This window comes from Lepisma saccharinum, chromosome 25 (assembly GCF_977018435.1).
Source record: "Lepisma saccharinum chromosome 25, izLepSacc3.1, whole genome shotgun sequence".
NCBI classification, from domain to species: domain Eukaryota; kingdom Metazoa; phylum Arthropoda; class Insecta; order Zygentoma; family Lepismatidae; genus Lepisma; species Lepisma saccharinum.
The window spans coordinates 46437046-46462748 of record NC_139253.1 but is presented as its reverse complement, the minus strand read 5'-3'; the positions used below and the strand labels follow the sequence as shown (position 1 = coordinate 46462748).

The 25703-nt window shown below is 34.4% G+C and overlaps 1 protein-coding gene across 4 annotated transcripts in view; it reads right to left on the bottom strand.

Moving 5' to 3' along the window:
• LOC145978911 (potassium voltage-gated channel protein eag-like) overlaps positions 1–25703 on the bottom strand; it is a 420913-nt gene that overhangs the window by 29094 nt on the left and 366116 nt on the right. For all 4 annotated transcript variants that reach the window (XM_083111868.1, XM_083111870.1, XM_083111869.1 and 1 more), the window contains 2 exons: positions 21071–21494; positions 14388–14599 (listed from right to left, as the gene is read on the bottom strand). In XM_083111868.1, the coding sequence (XP_082967994.1) occupies positions 14388–14599; positions 21071–21494 (636 nt within the window). The remainder of the gene's footprint in view (positions 1–14387; positions 14600–21070; positions 21495–25703) is intronic.

Genomic DNA, 25703 nt, shown 5'->3' with positions numbered 1-25703 from the left:
TCAGTCAATATGTTACTGAAAATTCACCACAAATGTTTTGTCTAGTATGTATCTGTGTTCGAATTGGGCCGGTATGAACCGGTATGGCATACCGGTGGTATATCAAGATGCCAAAAAACATACCGGCAGTAATTTTTAAAATTGGCAGTTATTTATTGGAGCCAATCGCTCAAGTAGCTATGCAATGGCCAACAATGTGCTCGGTCATTTCTCTCTCTTTCTTGCACGTTTGAGTTCTTCCGTACAGCACTATGTACCTTCTCCACACCCCGCGCTGAGCTCTCCTTGTCGATCATACGTCATGAGAAACGCAACACTAGCGTTTTTAATTAAACTGTAATTAAAATAGTAATTTAAATAATTACTGATAATGGAAACTTCGCTTTTTGCATAGAATGATTAAAATTATAGCATTAATTCTTTGCCCCTTTAAGAATTATTTGGCTGATCAAAATTATTTAAAATGCTATACGCAAAAATGTACACGTGGTTTATCCGTTCACTTATCATAACCAGGGTAGATAAAGGTCCATGAATTTTAAATAAATTCTATTCCGGTCCAGGAGAGAAAATGGGTTCTGGACCGTAAAGAACCCTTTTATCTGTAAAGTATTTCAATTCGGTCCAGGAACCTCTTTTCCGGATGAATTTAAATATAGTCAAGGAACCTTTTTTCCGGAAGAATTTAAATTCGGTCCAGGAACCTTTTTTCCGGAAGAATTTAAATTCGGTCCAGGAACCTTTTTTCCGGAAGAATTTAAATTCGGTCCAGGAACCTTTTTTCCGGAAGAATTTAAATTCGGTCCAGGAACCTTTTTTCCGGAAGAATTTAAATTCGGTCCAGGAACTTTTTTTCCGGAAGAATTTAAATTCGGTCCAGGAACCTTTTTTCCGGAAGAATTTAAATACGGTCCAGGAACCTTTTTTTAAATGTAACAATACGCAACTTGGACCGAATTTAAATTGTGCGAGAAAAAAGTTTCCGGTCCTGCAGCGGGACCCAATAGAGCCCATTAGAATTTATGGGCTCCTGGACCTTTAACAACCCTGATCATAACTGCCCACGTGCATTTTCAGTTCTGATCTCGATTCTTGTGATCGTGGATTGAAGTAAGAACAAATAAAGGTTAAATTGTTATTGTACTGCATAAGTTTTTGTTTTTTGTCCAGTTGGCGTCACGGGCTGACTTGTGCGATATATTCATTTTGCGTGTGAGTGTCACATGTGAAAAATGAATTTAGTTTTGTTGCATAACTGACATAACTGAAGCTGAACTTCAAAGTGCTAAAAACGTAAGTACTGAAAATAAGGGCTGCATCACAAGACAGGTCTGTGCATACGAGCATGCCGGAGTAATTTATTTCCGATTCTGCCTCTGGTATATATTCATAAATACTTCTTCCAGTTACAATAGATCTAAGTTGCATTTAGAAATTGAGGATTGCTTGGTCGAACACTAACAACTCTTGGCCTTGATCCAGTGAAGCGTGACTGCGTACAGTTGGTTCCTTTTGTGCATGTCCTGAATGCCTGGCTTGTGATATCAATCGGCAAGGACCTCTGGTTTCACAAGACCTTGCCTGACCACATCGCTTCGGGTAATAACAGTACTTTGCAAGGAAGTCAACTTCAGATAAGCAGATCAAAAGAGCAAGCAAACTCTTATAAGGAAAGGAGATTTGCAGTTTAGTATTTGTTGTTGTCTTTCAGAACAAATGAGGGGGAGCTTGGAGTCATATACTAAATTATCGTATTTCATTGGTTCTCAAACTTTTATCTCATTGTACTCTTTAGTCGTAAATAAACGTCGAAGGTGCCACCACCATAAGTTTTCTCGGAATAGTGGGTTTTGGGGAATTTTTTTGGCTGTCTGATTGGTGGGGCGTGTATGTGAGTGTATGTGGAAAGTTGGTAAACAAATCATACGTTTATTATTTGATTGGGTTTTCCTACGTTTACAATTGAACACATGTATGCTAAGAAATAGATAAAACTTTAATTTTCATATATTTTCCCCAGAGTTATTGAAAAAACTAAAGAAGAAAAATAAGTTTGTAAGCAAACTGTCAAGCACAATTTTGAAGTTTTTATTGGAAATCCTCAGAGTTTGAAGTAAGAAGGATGTGCCTGCATATAGAATCTTGATGTCTGGTTGTGCACTTGAAACTTTCAAGCGGTCTATTTCGGTACTTCTTTTTTAGATACACCACTATCCGAGCTGATTAGTTACCCCCTTCAAGTAGTTAATGTACCCCTGTGGGTACGCGAACCACAGTTTGAGAACCACTGTCATATTTTGTACTTATTTAATACAATTCTGTCCGAAAAACACACTTTATCATCACGCAACAGCACAAATGACTCGATTAAACGTAAGTCAACCATTAATATACAAAACTCAAAGTAAAAAATCTATTTTATCACTTCTGAGTATTAAAAAAGTATTTTTGACCTTAGCATTATGAAATTTAATTACAAACGTTCAAAAATCAAATTTCATAAGATTTTGACATCTTTCTCTCCGTATTCTAAAATATATTTTTAAAACTATTCATTTAATTGGAAATGGGTTGCACGATTTTTATTTCTTTATTCAGATGTTTACTTCCTTATTCTGAGAAATTTATTTTATACGTTATGTTTTGTAATTCAAATTTATTTGAACTGTTTTTTTTTTAATATTCATGTCGATAGGTGTTGTTTCACTAAATAAGCAATCATCTTTCAGTGAAGTTATAGTTCTTTGTAGTTCTTCTTTCATGATGTCATGATTGTCTCACGTTTTGAACAAGGGGGACATTTCAATTGTTGGTTGGTTGATTTGCTTTATTTTACTTCGCTTTTTGTGCCACTTTTGCCTAATTTGCGAAGATGGGGATGAGTGATGATATGATGAAATTGATGAATGGACACTCACAAACATCCATGCCCAGGCCAGGATTTGAACCCGGATCCCTGGCGTCGTAGCGCGATGTGCTAACCACACGGAGGCCGGGGACATTTGAATTGTAAATGATTATGAAAAGATTCTCTCGGGCTATCGACCAGGTGAGTTTCGGAAAAGATTCCAAGATTCAGGGTAGAAGTCACTTGGTCGATAGCCCGAGAGAATCTTTTCATCATTCATTGCCAGGAAAGTTTCAAGACTTTACTGTAAATGATTATGTTTGTATTCTTGTTTTTATTTATACCAGCACATTAAACGTTCTCAGTGCTGCAGTGCGAGATGGAACTCTCTCTCTCTCTCTCAATTGTGGAAATATGACATAGTTTGTTCTACTCTGAAACATAACAATTGAAGACTGAAGATCATAAAAACATTGTATTCTTTACGACAGGGTTGTTAAATATCCAGGAACCCAATCCATACTTTCTAATGGGTTCTACAGGTTTCCGCAACAGGACCCGTACCTTTTTCTCGCACAATTTAAATTCTGTCCAAGTTGCGTATTGTTTCATGTTAATTGATCCGGAAAAAAATGATCCTGGACAGTATTTAAATTGATTCGGAAAAATTGTTCCTGTACCGTATTTAAATTGATCCGGAAAAAAGGTTCCTGGACCGATTTCGAAATACTTTACAGATAGAAAGGTGCTTTACGGTCTAGGACCCGTTCACGTTTCCTGATTTTCTCTCCTGGACCGGAATTGAATTTATTTAAAATTCCTGAACCCTGCTGTACAAGTTCAGCACTAAATTCTAGTTTGTAGAGTTAAGTACAGTGTAGTCCGTGTGCAGAATTCCATATCAAAATTGTTTCTAATGCATTATAGCAGATTTGTTGTGACAAATGAGAGTTAGAACCAAAATGACATAACGCTTCATGAAAAAAAAATGCAAACAGGAAACATGAGATCAAAGCATTATGAGAGAATGCGACCAGTAATCACTCGCAGCTCATTAGCAACAAGCGGTATGGAACTGGGAACGAGATTGTATCCTAGCAACGGGACGACGAAGAAAGGAAACTCCATTTCACACAAGAAAGGGAAAATTAATGGCAGTAAAAACGAAGTACGCGAAAGTCAGCAGAAGGGTGGTTAAGGTTAAAGAGAACGATAAAGAAGAACAGAAAAAATATGAAATTGAAAGGGATGCTGATTAACTGAAAACGTAGGCATAAATCCCAACTTGTTCATTAATATTATGTTATGTTTTAGTAATACTACTCGACTAAGCAGTTTCTTGAGCGGATGATATGCTCAGAAAAGGCTTAATACGCTTGATACCCAACTCCGAACTGCTGGTAAAACTTTTTTCATAGTCTTGGCTATTTGCAACAGTCAGGTCAGAGAGGATATTGATGGTCAACGTTAGGAAGACCAAAAGTATTTACTCACCCCATCTAGTTGGTGGTGTAAATGAGTTTAGAAAGGGGTGGCAACCTAAAGTAAACTTGATAAAAGATAAAGACGGTGATTTTCTAGCTGACCCAAGCGATATTCTAAATAGGTGGAAGAACTACTTTAATGACCTTTTAAATGTCCATGTAGGAGATGAATCAGAAGTAAATGAAGTACACACAGCAGAACCTTTAGTTCCAGAACCTAACTTGACTGAAGTTAAAGATGCTATTAAAAGGCTAAAGAATAACAAAGCACCTGGCATTGATTTAATACCAGCTGAGTTAATTAAATATGGTGGAAATTCATTAATATGTCAAATTCATAAATTAATTTGTTTAATATGGAATAATGAAGAAATCCCTCAACAGTGGAAAGAATCCATAATTGTTCCTGTGTTTAAAAAAGGTGATAAAATGAACTGCAATAATTACCGTGGAATTTCTCTACTCTCCACAACATATAAAATATTAACTAACATTCTTTTAATAAGACTAACCCCATATGCTAATGAAATTATAGGTGATTATCAATGTGGATTTAAACGTAACAGATCAACTACAGATCAAATTTTTCACATCAGACAGACACTTGAAAAAAAGTGGGAATATAATCAAAATGTCCATCAGCTGTTCATTGATTTCAAAAAAGCATATGATTCGGTCAAAAGAGATAAATTATATAATATATTAGTAGAGTTTGGAATACCTAAGAAGCTTGTTAGTATGATAAAAATATGCACCAGTGAAACAGAAAGTAAAATTCGTGTGGGTATTAATATGTCTGACAAATTTACAATTCATGATGGGTTAAAACAAGGAGATGCATTATCTCCACTGCTCTTTAATTATGCCTTAGAATATGCTGTTAGGAAGGTAAAAGAAACTAAAGAAGGACTAAAATTAAATGGTGTGACTCAGTTGTTAGCATATGCAGATGATGTACACTTACTTGGGGATGATGTGAATACAATTAAGAATAATGCTAAAATATTTTTCAAAACTGCTAAAGAGATAAATTTGGAAGTTAACAAAGATAAAACTAAATATATGCTTACAGGCCGAAACCAAGTGTTAGGTAATAATCAAAATATAATTATTGATAACAACTCGTTTGAACCAGTTTCCAAATTCAAATACTTAGGAGTAATATTAACAAATGAAAATTATATTAAAGAGGAAATAAAAAGTAGGCTTAATTCAGGAAATGCATGTTACTTCTCTCTTCATAAACTTTTGTCTTCTCGTTTAATATCTAAGAAACTAAAAGTTAAAATATACAAAACAGTAATCTTGCCTGTAGTATTATATGGATGTGAAACTTGGTCCCTTACATTGAAAGAGGAACATAAATTGAGAGTATTTGAAAATAAGATCGATCCTTAGGAAAATCTTTGGACCTAAAAGGGATGAGGAGACAGGTGAGTGGAGAAGGTTACATAATTTAGAACTACATAATTTGTATTCATGTCCAGATATTATTAGAATAATTAAATCACGAAGACTTAGGTGGGCAGGTCATGTGGCACGAATGGGAGAGGAAAGAGGAGTTTACAGGATTCTTGTTGGGAAACCTGATGGTAAGAGACCTGTAGGAAGGCCAAGACGAAGATGGAGGGACAACGTTGAGATGAACCTAAGGGAAATCGGTAGGGATGGAAAAGAGTATATAGAACTTGCTCAAGACAGGGAAAGATGGAAGGCCTGTGTTGCTGCAGCCATGAACCTTCGGGTTTAAGAAGGCTAGGGAGTTAGTTAGTTAGTTAGTATCTAGTTGGCTGCACCTTTTGACTCTAGGGGCGCGTCAAGTATCTGATCGCTCAACGAGCAATATGATTGCTCAGCTACTTGACGGTCAAATAGGCGTTGCTCCGCGAGCACTGCTCACTTGAGCGAACTTGAACCGTGCTCACCACAGGTTTGAGCCACAGAATATAGCGTTTTTGTGTTTCGATCTCGTGAGACAAAGGAAAGAAAAGGAAAACAGTATGAGTATGGCGGGATGTCGAGCTGCGAGGGGCGACCAATGAGGAAATATTTATGATGAACGGCTTACGATATAGCGTAATTAGAGAGGAAGATGAAATAACAGAAGGTTTTTGTAATGGTATTAAAATGAAAGTGTTGTTTATTTCAAATATTAAATATGCACCGTAGTTTTTAAAAGTTGTGCAATGTTGTGAAAATGAAAATTTCGACAGTTGTTCACATCAACTATTCTATTTCCATAATTAACAGATCTTGTCCACTCGACGCAGCCACATTGATCACATATTATTCAAAGGCACTGATATTTTGATCAATGAGCTAACAGCGTCAAGTAAATGATCTGTCTGCTCAACGAGCGAAAATCTTGCTCAGCGAGCGTCGCTCAGATACTTGACGGGCCCCTGGTGTAGTGCAGGTGTCAGGCTGGTGCAAGGAAATAACGTTCAATCAAGTAGACGAATAGCGTGTTCAAGTATACAATATTAAAGTAATGCCTGTCTGCTGCTTAAAACATTCATTTGATTTGTTAGCACGCACCATGTGACCCATTCCATACACGACACACTACACCGCTCCAGAACGTACTGCAAACTGTGTAGCCACCAAATACACTACCTGACTCCGAATCAACGAAGTAGATGAGTCGGTGTTGCACCGTGTAACCACGTGAGTGCAGAGAGAGTCCAAGAGTACAACGAAATAGACTGCAATACTCAGGCACTTGTGAACAAGCTAGTAGGAACTACTCGTTCTGAGTAGAGCCACAACTCTAGTAGAAAATGTTTTGGAATTATGAATTGGAATGGTTATCATAGAAGTAACCTGTTGTAGTTACTCAACCAGTTGCTAAATTACTCTTCTACACATCAATAGCACTTGAGATGTTTTACGAAATTTTGTCAAGTTATCAACAATTAACTAACTCTCTGATATCCCTAAACCATAAGGTTTATTGCATCAGCAACAAGTGTTTTCAACCAAGTTCAATGGCGACCCCCTCCCCTAGATCATGTCATAATCCCTACAAAGTATTTAATTATGACAGCCTGTCTACTACAATCAAACGAAGTCACATTCGTTGGCTTTGCTGAGCACTTTACTTCATGTGCCCCATAAATTCTTCCTTTTCTTCACCTAACGGATTAAACTATGGTGCACCTGGAAGCAAGAGTGGGAACCAGCTAAAGTAACTGAATTACTAAGTAAATATATTCTGTTCTTTCAGATCAACAACATAGATCCAATAAACACAATGTTTTCACAAAAATCTACAAAAGACAAGTGGGTAGATCTGCGAGATGTATGTTCTTATTGTGAATAGCTTTCAATATGAATCATCAAAATAGTGTCGCATTATATTATTCTTATTGTATGAAATATGGCATAAGCAGCTTCTGAGGATCCGTCGGAAACGCTGTCGTACCCATTCGTTCTGTTCAGGTTTACGGTCGAATCCAGTTGCCTAAACATATCGTTCACACAAATAGCAGAAGTTCAGAAAATACGAGACAAGGTTTCAAAAATATCAAAATTGACAAATTACGGAAGTGTATATCGTTACTGAGGATATTTTGTTCTGCTTTTCGAAATAAATGCTAACCACAATATTCGCGACACAAATTCTACCATGAGCCGTATATGTTTTACTTCAACTCCTGCATGCCTAAGATATCATAATGCAAAACGACTGTAAATATAGTGATAAATTGTTTCTACATTGGAATTCAAAAACGTAGTTATCACGAGCACATACAATATGCCGTGAAAGCATCACCACCTAGGCATTTCTGAAGGTGATGATATCAGCACCATGCTTCGACCTCCTTTACCCATTAGGGTTGCCTCCACCCTCCACATAGCCATTCACTAGAGGCTGAGCGAACCCAAGAGCAGATGCATGCAGCAACGTTGCCGCAAGACGTCCCGCTTGAAATCACCCTTCTCTGGATTCGAACCCGACTTTCCTGTGTAACAGTCAGACGCCATAACGTCTGGATCACCGTGACTCTCCATACTATGACACAACAAAGTGTATTACAAGAATGATGAATTTTAAACCATAGTAACACTCTGTCTTCAAATTGTGGTACGAAAAATTAGTGTGCTTTTCCCTACTTCGAATAGACATTGAATATCATAAGGTAAGATTTCGTACACTTAAAGGTTTCGTGATTAGTATCACCCACCTGTTTATCCCTAAACTTTGAAAATAGTACCTCTTAGTTATTTAGATCCCAAATATATAGAAGACAATCTTATTATTTGAGCTTGATCTTTAGTGTTGTTTTAAGTCCATTTTTATGTAAAGATAACTATTTAGTACTGGATCTACAGTTTAAAGTGGGATCCGAACCACTATGTGCCTCCACCAGGTTTTTAACTCAGGGCCCCTTGATTACAATGTCATGTCGTTACTAAGGCCATCGAGTAGGCCCTGTTACCATTTGAAACACTTAACAAGTTTCATGTCTGTCTGATTGAATTGACACTAAGTACGTAGCCTCAACATTACGAATGCGTCATATTTATTGATCTATAAAGAGAACTACTTAATAATTTACTACTATCGTACGAGTATTATATATGTGGTTATGTTTTGTGTTAAGTCGAAACCAACTAATCCATTTAGGAAATCTATATTTTGTTTTTATCCATTTCATCGTTATCGCCGTGAACGGATGTGTGTGTAGAAACATACATACCTTTATATCATGATTAAATCAATGTTATTTTGTATTAGTTTTGCAAATTGTGGTATGTAAACTCGAAAACTGCTATTTTTATTTTCCGAGTTTTCACATATATTAGCTTTAATACATATTTTACATGTTTAATTTATTTTTACATTAAATTCAAAAATTTTCAGACATATATTTTCCTTTTTCATGCTATTAGTACATTTTCCCTTCTTGTGTTAAATATCAAAGATTTTTGTATCATCTTCGTTTTGTCTTCACTGTTTATTTTTAATCTTGGCAACAGATAATTCATCTGTTTTTCTAACATTCTTAGAATGCACATTCAAGCTTTCCTGGGGAAATCCGTTGCATATTTTAAATACTATTCTATTCCATTAGCCTACTTCATACAATATGGTACACAGTTTCAGTCAATATAAATCTACTTTTAGGAACAACAGCCCAAATGCATTTTATTTAGCTAGGTGAGCCCATTTCTTTATGAAAATTGCCATTTTTCACAATTGTAAGTTGAGTAACATAACCAAAAATATATCGTACAAATCTAACACTTTTTTTGGTGCATATAAATCCGTTCCCTGGGTTTCATCCATCCCCATTTTCGGAATTAACTCGGAAGTATACAAATGCGAAAAGAAAAATTCAAATAAGATAAAATTAGATAATATCAAAACCAGCTCTTCTATATGGTAGCGAATATTGGAATCTTCGTCACATGATAAAACTAGAATAAATTGTTCACAAATGAGATTTTTGCGGTTTTTAAGTGGAGTAACTTTACGAGACAAAATTAGAAGTGAAGAGATCCGAAATAAATGGAAGGTTGAAGCAATGGTGGAAAAAGTTTTAAAAAAATATATCAATTAATGTGGAATCAACATGTTCCGAGGATGCCAGATAGTCGTTTGACTCGAAAATTATTAACTTACAGACCAAGAGGAAGAAGAAATTTAGGAATACCATATCGCCAATGGAATGATAAATTTTGTAGTCGCAGAACGGTCTTTGGTTACCCAGACCTACAAGAGGAAGAGCAAGAGGAAGAAGAAGAAGAAGAAGAAAAATGTGAGGTAAGGCTGACAACACAAACGGAAAACCTTTAATTTGGAAGCCAAAGCGTATTTCTGGATAATGAAGATAATTGCCTGTATCGTTTACAATAAGAAGTAATAGCATGTTTTGGAGCATTTCGGTTTGGAAGGAAAATCAGGTACGACGTGCGCAGCAACCCAGGAAAGATCAATGATGAAGTATGGAGAAAGAAGCAAGACTTTGTCCTTGCGCCTGGGTTCAAAATGAGTTCCTGACACGCGAAGGTATGGGTGCAATCATAACCCACTTAGAGACCCCTTTCAACCCCCCCTGCCCCCTGCCTTGCCACGATAACCGTCGCGCCCCAACGGGGAGTTCAGGAAATGACCCGATCCCATGCTTTGCCCAACATTATTGAGCGAGGGAGTCGCTATCTTAGGTCACAGACCGTGAATTCGGTTCAAGGTCGATTGATTAAAGCTTTATCGCGTCAAGGAATGGCGAAAGACTCAAATCTGCAAGTTGACGCACAAGACTAAGAAAACGCAATCGTAAATAGTGAAACTAATTGCGCTCTAACACTGTAATTTATGAAAGGATCATTTCTTGAAACTTACTTTTTAATTGGTTGCAGACCATCTACATACAGCCATGGACACTTCTGTGTTGTAACGATTCCATTCAAATTTAATGGAATTGTTATAACCCAGAAGTGTCCGTGACTGTACCATTTATAGAAAATATGTACAGTCACCGGCAAATAAAATGGGACACTTAGATCCTGAAATGTTTGCTTCCCTGCAAGGTGTCATGTGTGTTGCCTAACTCTACGGCGGTGGTAGAGGATGCCATTGAAAATTTGCTATTAAAATCCACTTTTCGCCGTAGAGTTAGGTAACACACATAATACTTTGCAGGGAAGCAAGTATTTTAGGATATATATGTCCTATTCTTATTGAAGGTGACTACATAAACAATTACTGGCTTCATCACATTTGTTCCTAAATTAACGTTTCACAACACATTTCACAACTGAATGTTTCAGTGTGCTCGAAGTTGTGGTGGGGGTGGAAAATGCCATTCCCTCAGGAAAATTTCCTTAAAGCATTCCTCAGCTATCCCTGGGGCTCGACGAAGCATCCCCGCGTAGATGTGATTTTTTTTTTGTATGCGTGTATGGGAAGCTGTTACTGTTTATGAATAAATGAAGGTTGTCTAGTGAAGAAGATTGCTCAGTTATGAAGATTATTCAACGATGAAAATTACCTGCAACATTTATAAAGTTTGGAAAATGTTTACACTGAGATCGGCGAACTGGAAAAGTATTCAGGCTGTTTCACAAGAGATAAGAGGGATTCATTATTTGGGAGATGTTGACGATCATTTAAGCAAAGAAATGATGTATAAGAAACAAAGCCAAGAGTATCTTATATGATAATACCATGAACATGCTGATTGGAAATTTCTAACGCTCACAGTGCATTTTATGCAAATAAAGGACAGGTCTTTATATTATTATTACATTTATCTCAAATTTGTGTTTTTCAATGTTTTTGTTCATGACCTACCTTTGGAGAATATTTCTAGCAATTTATTTTTACTGCACAGGAAATGAAGGTAATTGAAATGACCCGATTTCATCTTATTGTTATTATTCTAATACATACAACAATGCAGCTTTGAAATGAATAAACATTATTTTGATTTTCTAACATAATTATAACTCAGTCATGATATTTCTCAAGTATCATACGTCTTACGAAAATTTCGATGAACAACACAAGGATGAAGAACACACGATGCTGGGTGAACAAAGGAATGTTGGATCCGCCAGCGGAGTTCGAATGCAGGTCCGCGAGAACGAAAGGGGATATCACTAACTAATCGCTTAATCGAATTCCTTGCATCAACAATTACTCTCAAGTACGTAAATGCACTGTTGACGAAATTTACGAAACAAATTGCGGCATTTTTGGTCAGTTTTTATTACACGAACAATGTTTATTGCGTCAGTGGCTAATTTGTATGATATTTATAGAAGATGTTCACCTAAAATCCACTTATGGCTCAACATTCAAGAATACTAAATCTTTTACTAGCACCGTGCTCTTTTAGGAAAATGAACAAATATCCTACTTTCATATTTCCCTACTAAAGTTTGTATTAATTGTGACCTAGTAATAGATTAAGGATTTTAAAGAGTTAATTCCTTATTTAACATTATGAAACTCATGGAGATTGTATATAAGTATAAAGTTGCAATAAAATAGGAACAACAGCAGAAAATAAATCTCAAAAGTGCTGATGGAGAAACTGTATTGATTTATAATAGCACAAAATACTGAAAGTGCTCTAATTCGCACTTGTCACTACTGCACCTTTCTAGTTAGAGCCTCGTCTTTTACAGTTCCTGATGAATATCCAGTACTGGAACAATGTTATACGATTAATTAGAGTGTATAATAGCGTTATATTTCCATTTAGAAATATAATGTTTTGAAACTATTATTTAATACATTTATGAGAGGAAGTGTGTCATGAAGAGGAAAATACTGCACAGATGAAGTTAACATAAAGAGATAGATAGATATTCCTGTTCTTTCCTAGATGTTCAGATATTACTCAAGGTTGAAGAAAAACTAAAGATATCTCTAAGCAGAAATCAAAACTTCTGTGACATGTTCTGAAAGGAAATGCAGATCAAGTTTTCTCTGTTATTGAACCGTGCCATGCAGGAACGAACCTACAGAGTTTGAAGCTGCGACTTCACATATTCTTAATCACAACAGTGGAACTTGTGTGATGAACATTGCGCTCCAACACAGCAGCTGCGACAGACCAGGTTCGCATCGAGATACCTATTGACAATAGGCTGGGAGAGTTCGTGAACCCCTTTAGAAGAGAATTGAATCCAGTCCTTCAGTCAAATGTTCCAGATAAAGATAGAATTATTGTACAAAAAGTGTTACATTTGGAGATTTGAATATTGTAAACATTGCTCAATAAACAGATAAGTGTAACAATAACACTAATTCTAAATCTCTGTTCTGAGATCTAGTTACATCTTATATTATCTACTTTTCATTCTGTGGATGTGTAGATATTAGCTACATCTACTGGCGCAGGGGCAGGTTTATCAAGCTGCTTGTTTACTTGCTTATAAATTGTATTAATCATCTTATCTATTAGAAAATGTGTTTTGTGATCATCCAGAGTACAGGAAGATTCCTGATTTATAAAAATAATATCGTTGTCTGGCATTCAGAAGACCAAATCGCGATATTTGCAGCATGAGTTAAAATCCATACGATTCCTCAATTCAATCCTTCATAGCTACTGGTAACTCTTAAATATGTTTATTTTGAGAATGATCTTTCAATATGATTTTAAGTATAACAATGTTTTAGATGATGCTAAAGTTTTTTCTCGATCTGATATAATAAGCTTTTTCATGTTAGTGTGTGGTGACACGTTTTTCTCTCAATCTCCAAATATCGTCGTGATGGCATTTGAAAATTATAGAAGATTATTTATTTGTGTCAATTTCAGCCAATGAAAAAAATAATGTTTTTGAAACGTTTAGTTTTAAAATTCTTCAACTTAGTTTATACTAATAATGTATATTTACATTTCAGACAAACTGATCATACATGTTCACAACGAGGATAAAAGCATCTGCCAATAAATAACATGGTACGTACAAGAAATATCATTGCATCAATTTTTTGAAATGATATTTATAATTTAATTTCAATATAGTAGTAGTGATTTTTTTCTCCAGAATAATGAAAATAGTATTGTAAGTTTGACATTTTTGTCTCCATTAGTCCTTTCTAAATTTAAAACATTGTTTCGAATTTTGATGTTATCTTCATGTCACCTATCACTTTCGATTTTCTTTGCTTTGTATTTAAATATTAGGAACTCCCAATTTCTCACCATTAGAATGATTAACCATTTGTTATCTTCTAGTATTAGTGATTTTTCATTAGTTAATGTAACGGAAATGAAATAGGCATGTTGCATCATCATGCAAAGCTGAATGCTTTGAAATACTTTACCAAGATACTTTACCACCTACTGGATTTGGATCCTCTTCAAAATAGAATGAATTTTGACGTATATACCAGCTGTGCCCTTGGCTGTGTCAGTAATTTCGTGACCAAACAAAAGTTGCAAACATAAAATCAACAATCTATATACTTGAGAGGAAAAAATAGGTATAAGTAGGATGTAAAAAGTGCAAATAGTGCCAAAAAAGGTGCGAATAGATGGGAAAAATAGGAAATAGAGTGCTCAACACGGGTGAGCTAATCAACTTGCCTGGCTATTTACCTTGTCCGTGTCCAGCCCCTTTGTCATGGCCCACGTGGAAACCACGTAGTCCATGACACGTTCGGACAAAGCCTTTGGTACTTCATGAAGTTTCATGAATTCCCGCACGTTGTTCAGCATGTCGTGGTATTTGGCCGTTGCTGACGTCATCTGCTGGATGATGGTGGTCACGTGACCGAATATTGTGGCGTAGAGTAAAGCTGAAAAAGAGAATGCTTTCAGACTTGGGAGGGAACAATTTCATTGTGTAGGTGGGTATGTTCAACCTTCAGCAGTATGATGTAATTAATATCGAGCATTCTAGATATAAATTCAAACAATTTAAATCTGTCTTCAATCAAGAAATTAAATTATTAGAAGTTTTGTTAGCCTTAGTTGTAGTGTCATTACCAAGTAATGAAATTAATATAAAACTTATTTTACTTAACATATGGAACACGCTTCATACAAACAAATTTACTATTAACTATCAATGAAAACGAGACTAGTTTATGTGTGCTAGTCTATGTAACATATACATCTATGTAACTGCAAAATGTTGAGTGTAGGCCTTTTCCTCTTTTTTCGCATGCTTGCTGAACGGTTAGAGTACATTCAATTGCTTAACGTTAGGGTAGTTAAGGCACACAGAAAAAAGGTTTATTTGGAATAACAAATAGGTAGGCACTGTTGGCCAAATGTTTATTTAAATGGGCAAAAAAAGACAAGTGGGTACTGGTGACGAAACATTTCTTTAAATAACCGGTAAACAGGGAAGTACTACTGGAGAAACGTTTGTTTAAGAAGGCGAAAAAAATGGGTACTGGTGGCCAAACATTTCTTTAAATCACCGGGAAACATGGAAATATTACTAGTCAAATGTTTGTTTAAATGATAGAAAAACAAATGAGTACTGGTGTCCAAATAAATGGTTAAATTAGGGTGACCAGATATTTGTTGACCAAAAAGAGTATAGTCTATAGGTTGAAGGTGCGCATGCATTTTGGTCTTTCACGGGGTCCGCAAACATCCCGCACGACTTCTTGACAGTCTAATTATCCTGAAAATTATGCAAAATTAAAACTTACTTTTTATTTTACACTAATTTTGCACAAAAAACTATATTTTGTGACTACATAATATCTATTTTAATATTGTGATGCAATTCTTGAATATTCTAAAGCAAATTTCTTGCTATGTTGATGCATATAATTGGAGGCGAATATTTTGAACAAATTTTAATTATTGCAATTTTCAAGTATCGGTATCGGTTGGAATCGGCAAAAGTATCGGTATCGGTTCAAAGTGGTATCGGTTCAGCCCTAATAATTATCATTAAATTCCAATGAATTTGAAATATGTTTTGCTTGTTGATGGAATATGAAAATGACTCTTGAAATTGTTCATAGGAAATTCTTGAGTCAAGGAGTAAATACTTCAGTTTGTTGACATCTTGACGTTTTCTGTTCTGTGGATTTTAAGGCATTTTTACGCGTAAAACAATGAATGAAATTAAATAGCAAGGGAAAGAGTATATTTGGGGATTTTTGCAAATTGAAAAGAGTGTAGAGTATATGAACCTCTAAAAGAGTATAATACTCTTAAAAAGAGTATGTCTGGTCACCCTACTTAAATGGGTAAATGGACGGTAAAGGAATAGTTGCTGGTGACCAAACGTGTGTTCCAATGAGCGAAATGAGTAAGCACTAATGCCAATTCTTAAAAATATTACCGACAAACAAATAGCTGTGACCAAATATTTCTTTCAATGACCCGCAAACAAGGAGGTACTGGTGGCCGAATGTTTATTTAAATGACTGGCAAATAAGTAGGTACTGGTGGCCTATCCTGTATTTCAAATGGGCCACAAATAAATGTACTGGTTATCAACTTTTTGGTTCAATGGACGGCAATCAAATAGGTGCTGGGGACCAAATATTTGTTTCAAATGGCGGAAAACAAACACAAAAAATCAAATAAATGATGGCGATGTAAACATTTGTTTTTCAATTGGACGGTATACAAATCGGTACTATTAACCAATGGACGACTAGTAACCAAATGTGCGACAACTAAATAAGTACTGGTGACCAAATAGTTGTTTAATTATGCAACAAAGAAATGCAGATTTCTAAAGTACTTCTTACCAAATAGGTGCTGTTGGATTAGAATTACCAAATAAAAACGGCCAAATTTAATATCAGTACAATGCATTTTTATTTATGGCTACTACAAAGTTAAGTTCTTCTTGTATGCATGCATTGCTTCCATTGTAGAATTATTTCTCTTGTAGTCTACGGTTATTACAAGCACAAAAACACAATTTGTTGTGTCGTTTCAGAAGAACACACGCTCCCTCCATCAGACATTTATTTTCAGTTTGATTAAAGATACAGTTATAACAATGGTTAAAAATTTTAAATAAAAGGAATCAGTTACACAATGGATCTTGTCAATTTTACATTGTTGTAACATAGCAACTTAACTGTAAAACATGCAGTCTGTTTTTTCATTATTTTAGATAAAAATAGATCACCAAAGGAGTTTGTAATGTACATTTAATGAATACAAAATGAGAAAATCTGTACCAGATGTGGAAACCATAGGAATATTTAATATAAGTTGTTAATGTTCAAAGGATTATGTATGACAAACATCAAGGAAAATGCCAATAAGATGGCACGAACACAATTTGGACTTTATAAAATTAAACCCAAGAACAGGTTTGTCAGCTCAAATCATCGAATAGAATCACATGATTAAAGAGAGAAGGGTTTTAGAAAGAGTGACGGGAAACATAGATGTGAATGCCTGGGAATCTTCGTTCATTACAGAAGAACACTGGAATAAATTAAATAATGAAAGTGGTAACATAGATCCAGTATGGAGTTTTCTATTTCACAAGTGTAGTAGGCCACCATCTTTAAAATTTAATGTAACGGAAAACATCAATAATATCTGTAAAAGCATTGATGATTTGCAATTGCTTGAAGATATTTGGAATTTGTAATTTATATAAAATGTGATAATTTTTTTTCTAAAATAATAATAAAATAGACTGCTTTTTTCACAGTGAAGTTGCTATGTTACAACAATGTAACATTGACAAGATCCATTATATAACTGATTCTTTTTTGTTGAAAATGTTGAACCATTGCTATAACTGTATCTTTAATCGAACTAAAAATAAATGTCTGATGAAGGGAGCGTCTGTTCTCCTAAAGCTTCAGAACAAATTGTGTTTTTATGTTTCTAACAACCGTAGACTACAAGAGATAAAATATATACGGTGAGTCACATAATTATTCAGACAGATAAGATTTCTGAATATTTACTGACGTAGTCGTGATATAATACGATGATAAATGTTTAATATTTATTTAACAAACAAAACACAATATGAGCACACTGTTAATTATCTTCAATTATGTTTAATATAATATATTAGTAAAATATTTTCATTAAACAAAACAAACATTTTTTGTGGGTTAAACAAAATTATTCGGACACATGGAAGGAGAAACAGGAAAACACGGTTGAAAAGCAACGAACAGAAATGTCGGTATGTGGTAGGCATCCCTTTCATTTTTAACACCTCGGATAAACGATTTGGCATACTTTCTACCAATTTTCTGGTGTACACTGGCGATATGTTGGCCCATTCATGTTGAAGTCTCTCCTTGAGGTCTGCCTTCGAGGTTATAGGTGTTTTCCTCACTTCTTTTTCCAACTTACACCAGAGGTGCTCAATGACGTTCAAGTCTGGAGACTGCGGTGGAGGATGGAGCACTTTTGGGCAGTTGTACAATAACCATTCTTGTACTACGCGGGAAGTGTGCTTCGGGTCATTATCTTGATAAAACATAAAGTTATAGAGAATGCCCATCATTTCAGCACTAGTCTTTAGATTTGACTTCAGAATGGCAGAATGGCAGAATACCTGTCCATTGTCTGTTCGATGAAAGCCAATTTACCAACGCCTTGGGCCGACATGCAGACCCAAACCATTACGTGACCACCCCCGTGCTTCACTGTTGCTTGCAAATTTTTCCCTCGGAGCTCCTCGTTTGGTTTACGCCACGCTGTTACCCTCCCATCTGACTCACAAATATTGAATTTACTCTCGTCAGTGAAAATTACCCGATTCCACCATGTCTGATCCTTTCTTAAGTGTTCCTTTGCGAACACCAGTCTTTTTGTCCTGTTTGGCTTACTTACAAATGGCTTTCTCCTGGCTACACGGCCATAATAGTTTGCCCTTCTGAGCACTCTTCGTATAGTTTCAGGATGACTATGCTTTCCACACTCCTCAGCTACCTCAGCACACACCATTGGAGCACTCATCTTTGTTTTTTTTTTAAATTTTCCTCACGATTACTGTCTCTTCTCTGGGAGAAAAAATTATTGGTCTCCCTGTATGATCGTGTGACTCGATCCTGTCTTCATCTTTAAATCGCTTAATAATATCTGCAACTGTACTTTTTTTCATTTTCAACATTAAGGCAATTGCACGGTAAGTTTTACCCTTAGCGTGGTGCCATATCACTAACTGACGTTGTTCAAATGAACTTTCCTTTCCTCTTCGCCCCATTTCTACATAAAAAATGTTCTTATATCACAACTTTGTTAAACAAAACGCGATCGTAATTGCTATAGAAACCTACAGGAAACCAGAGTTAATAGGTATATATGAACAGAGTATACATACATCAATCAATCCGTAAATCGAAATTTTCACTGTATCGCAAACTTACGTTAACATTTACTATGTGTCCGAATAATTTTGTGGCACTATTTTTGCAACGGTAGGGATTCATCCTTCGTTATATTGTTGCTGATGTTCGTTTTTTAACTTTTTATCGTCCAATCTTGTGCTAAACATGACACTTTTTAAACGAAAATCAACTTCAACGCTGTACACAGATTTCACTCCCTTCCCGCTCTTAAACGTTAGAAATTTACTGTGTGTCCGAATAATTATGTGACTCACTGTAGTTCAACCAAACTTTATATTTAATTGAAGGGAATAGGTTTTTCAGTTTTAAGGATTGGCTGTTTTCGATTACTTTAAATGTTGAAAATTAACCTTATATCACGCAGCTCTACATTAGTTGAACGTATTATCAAACCATCATATTTTAGGTTAATTTAACGTGCTGGCCCTAACGAAGAACAACAAAACGCAGAAAACGATATTTAAATATTGTGACAAATATGATTGATTTTTAGCATGGATAAAAAAAATATGTGTCAGATCCTTGCACACAACATTCGCCCCATTTAACATCTGCATTTCTGACTTGTTTAATAATTAAAGAGCATTAAATGTTTACGTGTTGATCCGCAGGTATCGACGGAACCAATGAATTAATACACTGGTTCCAGGTACTCACCACGATTAACTACAAATGTTTGTTCTACACATTAGTATCGGCATCAAGAGCATTATATAATCAATACCAAATGAACTGATGCAAAATTGATGCTCAAATATATTTCTTAATTCGATTTTAATTTCGAGGAGAGAGGCATTTCAAAGTTCAATTGTAATGATTATTTGCTTTTAAATAAAAAGGCAAGCGCGTTTGTGTAAAAATATACCCATGCACATTGCAAGTTGGCATGAAGGCACGTAGATGTGTTAGGATAGGGCTCCATACATATGCAATCTTTGTCATTTGTGGAGATAATGTGATCAGCACCACGCTCAGACAGACTTTACTTCGCACGGATTCTTAAACCGCAGAGCCGCTTTAAGCAAGGAAATAGGCTAAAAAAATTCCAACTGCTTCACGTACCGACAAAACTACCTCATTAATACATGGAATATACATAAGAATAATTTCATAACTGCAGCATGTTCAACCCTTGCCAAACATTATTGATGATTTTTTGTTAAGCATTAGTATTGTTTATTTCATAAGCCATTAAATAATCACATGGTATATCAAAGCTTCATTACTATAATTATTATTGCACATTTTTAGTTGATAAAACATCCGAGTGAGAATAAGTTGCATCATATCAAATATTAAGATAATTAGATAAAATTACATTTTCTATGTTGTAACAATATTCTAATATCACATTACACTGAATAATATAATAAATACCATCTAAATATGACAAGCATTTTTTTAAAATTATTCACTTTCGAAAATATGCAATTTTAAATTTTTGAACATTTTTTGAATTAAAATATTTAGTATTTAAATATGAAAACCCATCATGATAGTTTACATTTCTTGTTTGTTCTATTCTAATAGTAAACTTTATTAGAAGTTTACATGTGTTACTGCCTAGTTTTACTTCATTTTAGTTCATCTTAATCATAAATCAATCACTATGTTACACAGGTTAGGAATACAAACTTTCATACAATGTATTTGTTTAAGTATAATTCTGTGACGCACCACTATTTGATATGGAAATGTCATTATAGTTTGTTAATTCTTGATCGGCTCGGGAGTAAAACTTGATAACCCACACTCCGTTCAAAATTGAGTAAACATTGGATTCGGCTTCTGCACAGTCTAAAGTTGATGTATGATAATGATAATATCAGTAGCCGCTTATAGCCAGAAACACAAGGGAACATCTGGGTTATTCTCGGTTTGATACTTTTGTAGATTATCAAGTTTTACTCCCAAGCCGTTCAAGTGTAGTGTTTGTACTATATTAATATAACTTACCAGCAATTATCATCATGCAGATAGTGAAGATCTTCTCGTTGTCCGTTTCGGCTGCTACGTTACCGAAGCCAACGCTCGTCATACACGTCATCGTAAAGTAAAGAGCAGTGACGTACATTGTCTTCCGCGTCGGTCCATTAATCAATTCGGGAGAATTGCTGTCGTTCGACCAGATGTATGAGTAAGGGCTTTGAGTGACGTTGGCTAACTTCCACAACCAACTGTACTGGATTCCATTGTCAGCGTCCGATCGGCCGATGGAATACCATATACACGCTAACCAATGGGCCACAAGCATATAAAAACACAGTAACAGTATCAACATTGCGGCGCCATATTCGAGGTATCTGTCCAACTTTCTCACTACTCGTCCCAACCTGAGCAAACGGACTACCTTCAACGCACTGAATAGGCTTCCGATCCCCTGAAAACAATCCAAGATATGTAAGCAGTGAATTTGGGAAACTTGAGGTAGGGGTTTTATCTAATATGTTCTGGAGTAGTATAATTCGTTTCCTAAGTTCTATATCTAAAGGTACAGGCCTTTTGGAAAGTAATATATACATGTATAGTTAAAGAGCGAAATATAATTGAATTCTAGGTTTGTCTGAATTCGAAACCAGCTATGTTATGGGGTTAATTTTGAAAGCAGTATGTTATGTTTTAGGATTTTCAGTCCTAAGAATATCAGGCGAGAAGTGGTTTACGATATGCGAAAGTCAGAAACTTTAGTTTATCTACTTTACTTGAAATTGAATTATATATAACCCGTTGTTAAGTTGAGGAAAGTTATTTTGATTAATAAAGGCAATATTTGCCTCAATTTTGTAAGGTTACGTGATGTTGATTGAAAGGTAAGTTTTCATATGATTTTTGAATCTGTATTATGATATCTTAATGTGATTTGTGGTACAGTTAATACCAGTCAGAAGTTGATTGGAATTTCATTCTCTCCAAACAAATTGAATAGATGTTAGCTACATAGCACGTAGTATATACCCATATAATGTAAATTGTGAAAGTTATTTATAATTCTACATTATATGTCCCAATGTAGATTATTTTAAAACTTTCTTTCCATTAACGAAAGTTTCCAAATGGCCTATTGAACTAATAAATCTATATATACACAACATTTTTTTACGTTTGCATGTGTTTTGAGTTAACGACACTGTCAAGCATACCTCATCGATGATTGATTTTATACATAAGTAAATTATGGAGGCTTTCATAATAGTTATGAAAATTACGTTCAAAATTAATTTAATGGGAATTGAAACATTTAGTATATCCATTAATAAAGGCTGGAGAGAGAGAGAGAGAGAAAGAGAGAGAAAGAGAGAGATAGAGAGAGAGAGAGAGAATATTACAAAATCATAATCGTTTCTTATTTCTGTTGATTGTAATTTGACAATCCATTTGACAGTAGGCTTATTCGCCTTAAAGGATATTTATTAATTTACTTGGATCACTGTGGAAATATTTAAAATTAATCTTGTGGTGCAAGTAGCATGTATCTGAAAATTGAAAAATATATTTACTTAACGACACAGATAAAACTAATGGTTTTAAAAATGAAACAGTCTGTATGTGTGTTGGAGGCAAAGAACGACCAGGAGAATGCTAGACAGATTCCACCTTTCCAACGAACTGTATCCCATCCAGCGACACATTGACTGAAGCTACTCGCAGACCAGAAGATAGTCTATTCATTTCCAGTCCTGTTTAGTGCCTACCCAGGAATATAAGGCTGAAAAAGTTAATACATATTTGAACTGGACATGATTTTTGTAAAGAAATCTGATAAGAAAATTACTCATTGGAAACAGAAACGTGGAAAAAATATCAAAAAGTTACTTGCTCATGAACATATTAGTATAAAAATCTATCGAACATGATAAGAAAGCATTTTTCAACTATTAGCGCTGCAAAATAACTGTTGATTTTTTCTTGCAAGACAAACGTGACCAAAATTTCATACTGTCAAAATGCGGGCATAACAAAATACATGAGCATAAAAAGCATAACTGGGGGATGCCTTATAGAATGCAATACAGCGTATCCGATAGAAGTGTCCTGTAGTATTAATTCATAGTAGGCTTACGTAAACTTTCAGTTATCAAGAGAAGTATTTCAGATTTTTCTGTGTAAACATTGTCGCAATGGTTTCTTAGTCAATTTTTTTTGGAATATATTTCACTAAGTTCACTTGTAAAATTTAAAGAAACAAATTAGTTATAAATCTTGAAAGGAAAAAATAGAATCTCCTGCATAGTGATGTGAAATTAAATTTGAAATGGAAGAATTTTTTTTGTGAATGCTTTCAAATATATTTTGTTAATTATTATAAAATCGAAAAATACATATTTTTTCAGAGTTTTAGAACTAAATAGTTCTGATATTTCCACGAATAGTATTACTGAAAGTAACCATTACAGCTTAGTTAAATTAGAGTTTCATGTACAATTATGAAAATGTAGTATGAATAACGAAAACATAACTGAAGAGAAAAGTGTTGGGTAACTATCAAAATGTGAAAGATTCTCAATAATTGAGAAACTTTTGTATATGAAGAGTGACAAACTTTCTTGGAATTCTACGTGTAAAGGTGCATATTTTGCGGAGTTGGTGATTATCTCTTATTGATTATACGTATTTTTGTGTAAATACTACAATTCTCTTATTGCTTGAATATAATCAATTTAGTGATGATAGGCGACTGTAAGTTTAACTCAAAACTCTGCGTAAAATGGCTTAGTAAAATGCAATCATGTCCTATTATTATTATTAATCACAACATTACTTCTATTTTCGCGAAATAAAAATTAAATGAACAGCTAACTCAAACTTAGTAAAAAGCAATCTATTCTAGTAGTGCTGCAATAAAGTAAATTTATTGATATTATAATTATTTTTCAAAACATCAAGAACAAGAAAAGAAGTCACTAATAATATTTTCCATTCTAAATGATAGGGTTATTTTTCGCACAAGTTCTATCAATGATATTTCAAGGTATTGATGAAAACGTTTACTGACATGTAAATACCGTAATTAATTCACTGTTGCAAGATTGTTTTTATTTACTTATTAACCATTGTACACTCCCGAATTTGAAGTTAAGATTTGACTTCTTTTCTTGTCAAGCAGTCATACTGAAGTTTATTTTTATTGTAATTTTCATATTGATTTTGTATTATATTTAAAATGCCAACACATCACTGTGTTCAAGGCCAACCACATATACGTAATTGTGATCTTGCATCCGATATTCCCAACTTATATTTTCTTTCTGTAAGGTTTCTTTAGGAAAATATAGCTTATTGAACATAATCAATTTTCCATCTGTGCTAACATCAATGCTAAAATGATGTTACTGTAATTTTCATATGAAATCAATTTAAACATTCAGCTTTGCAACAACTGTTAATTGTTGTTGCTCAGAGACGTGTTGACATTTACAGAAAAATATAACACTCCATTCTCTTAATTATACTAAAGCATACAATTTTCAATCTACGATAGAAGAACAAGAACAAAAAATTACTGAATATTTGTTATAATGATTGGAAATATGTTAGATATTCTAAAAGATATTTGGCTTTTAAGAATGATCAAATATTCCATGTTTATATTGATAGAACTATATCTTTCTATTTAGAGAAAGAAAATATCGTTCATATGTTTGCTTTACATAATAGTAATTCAAATTACCATACATCAATTAATGTTTCAGACATAGTAGTTCCCATATCATTATAACATTATTAAAAATGAAGACATTACAAACAATTAGAGATAAAATGTATAATAATATTTTAATAGAGTATTTAAATTTGTATAAAGCATCGTCAAGCTATTTTGCTACGGGACTAGAGCTAAACAAATTTTATTTTCATCAGCAGACCAGCAACTAATAGAAAGCAGACTATAACTTTGCACTACGATAGATACAGTAGAAAATATGCCAAAAGTAATGCGAACATTAGTAGAATGAAGATCTCGACAAATTTACAAACCTATAGGTATAATAAATTAGACAGTAGAACGAGACTGCAAGAAACGTTATGATGTCACTTCCGTTTACATTTACGTTAATTCTGCAATTGTATTTAATTTCCTTCCTGTATTTTACCAAATTTTAGATTTATATTTTTACCTGTACTGTCTTTCATCTTCAAGAATTTATTTTAAGCATATGAAAGAAAACAAACACACGCCACAAACAATGACAACACCAGCAACAGCAACAATGACACAGTACGTAAATTTTACAACACAACCACGCACAATTACTATTACCATATGTGATTGTACTATCTATTTACTTTCTACGATTATTAGTATTGATTTTAATAATATTTCCGTAAAATTAAAATAAATTGGTTGAACTCAAATAAGTGCCTACCGTGGCGTTTGAATGATGACTATTACAAAACGAATTACGAACTATTACTTGTTTTAGAGTTTTAGCTGTATTCGGATCCTATTTCTTTCAACATGAGAAAATGTTTTAGTGTTTATATCATATTAATTTGATACCACAGTTTGAAACAAATTATATTTCTTCATTTGTGTGAATGCGATCAGAATCATATGTAGTGAATTTCAAATTTTCTATAATAATTTGTACTT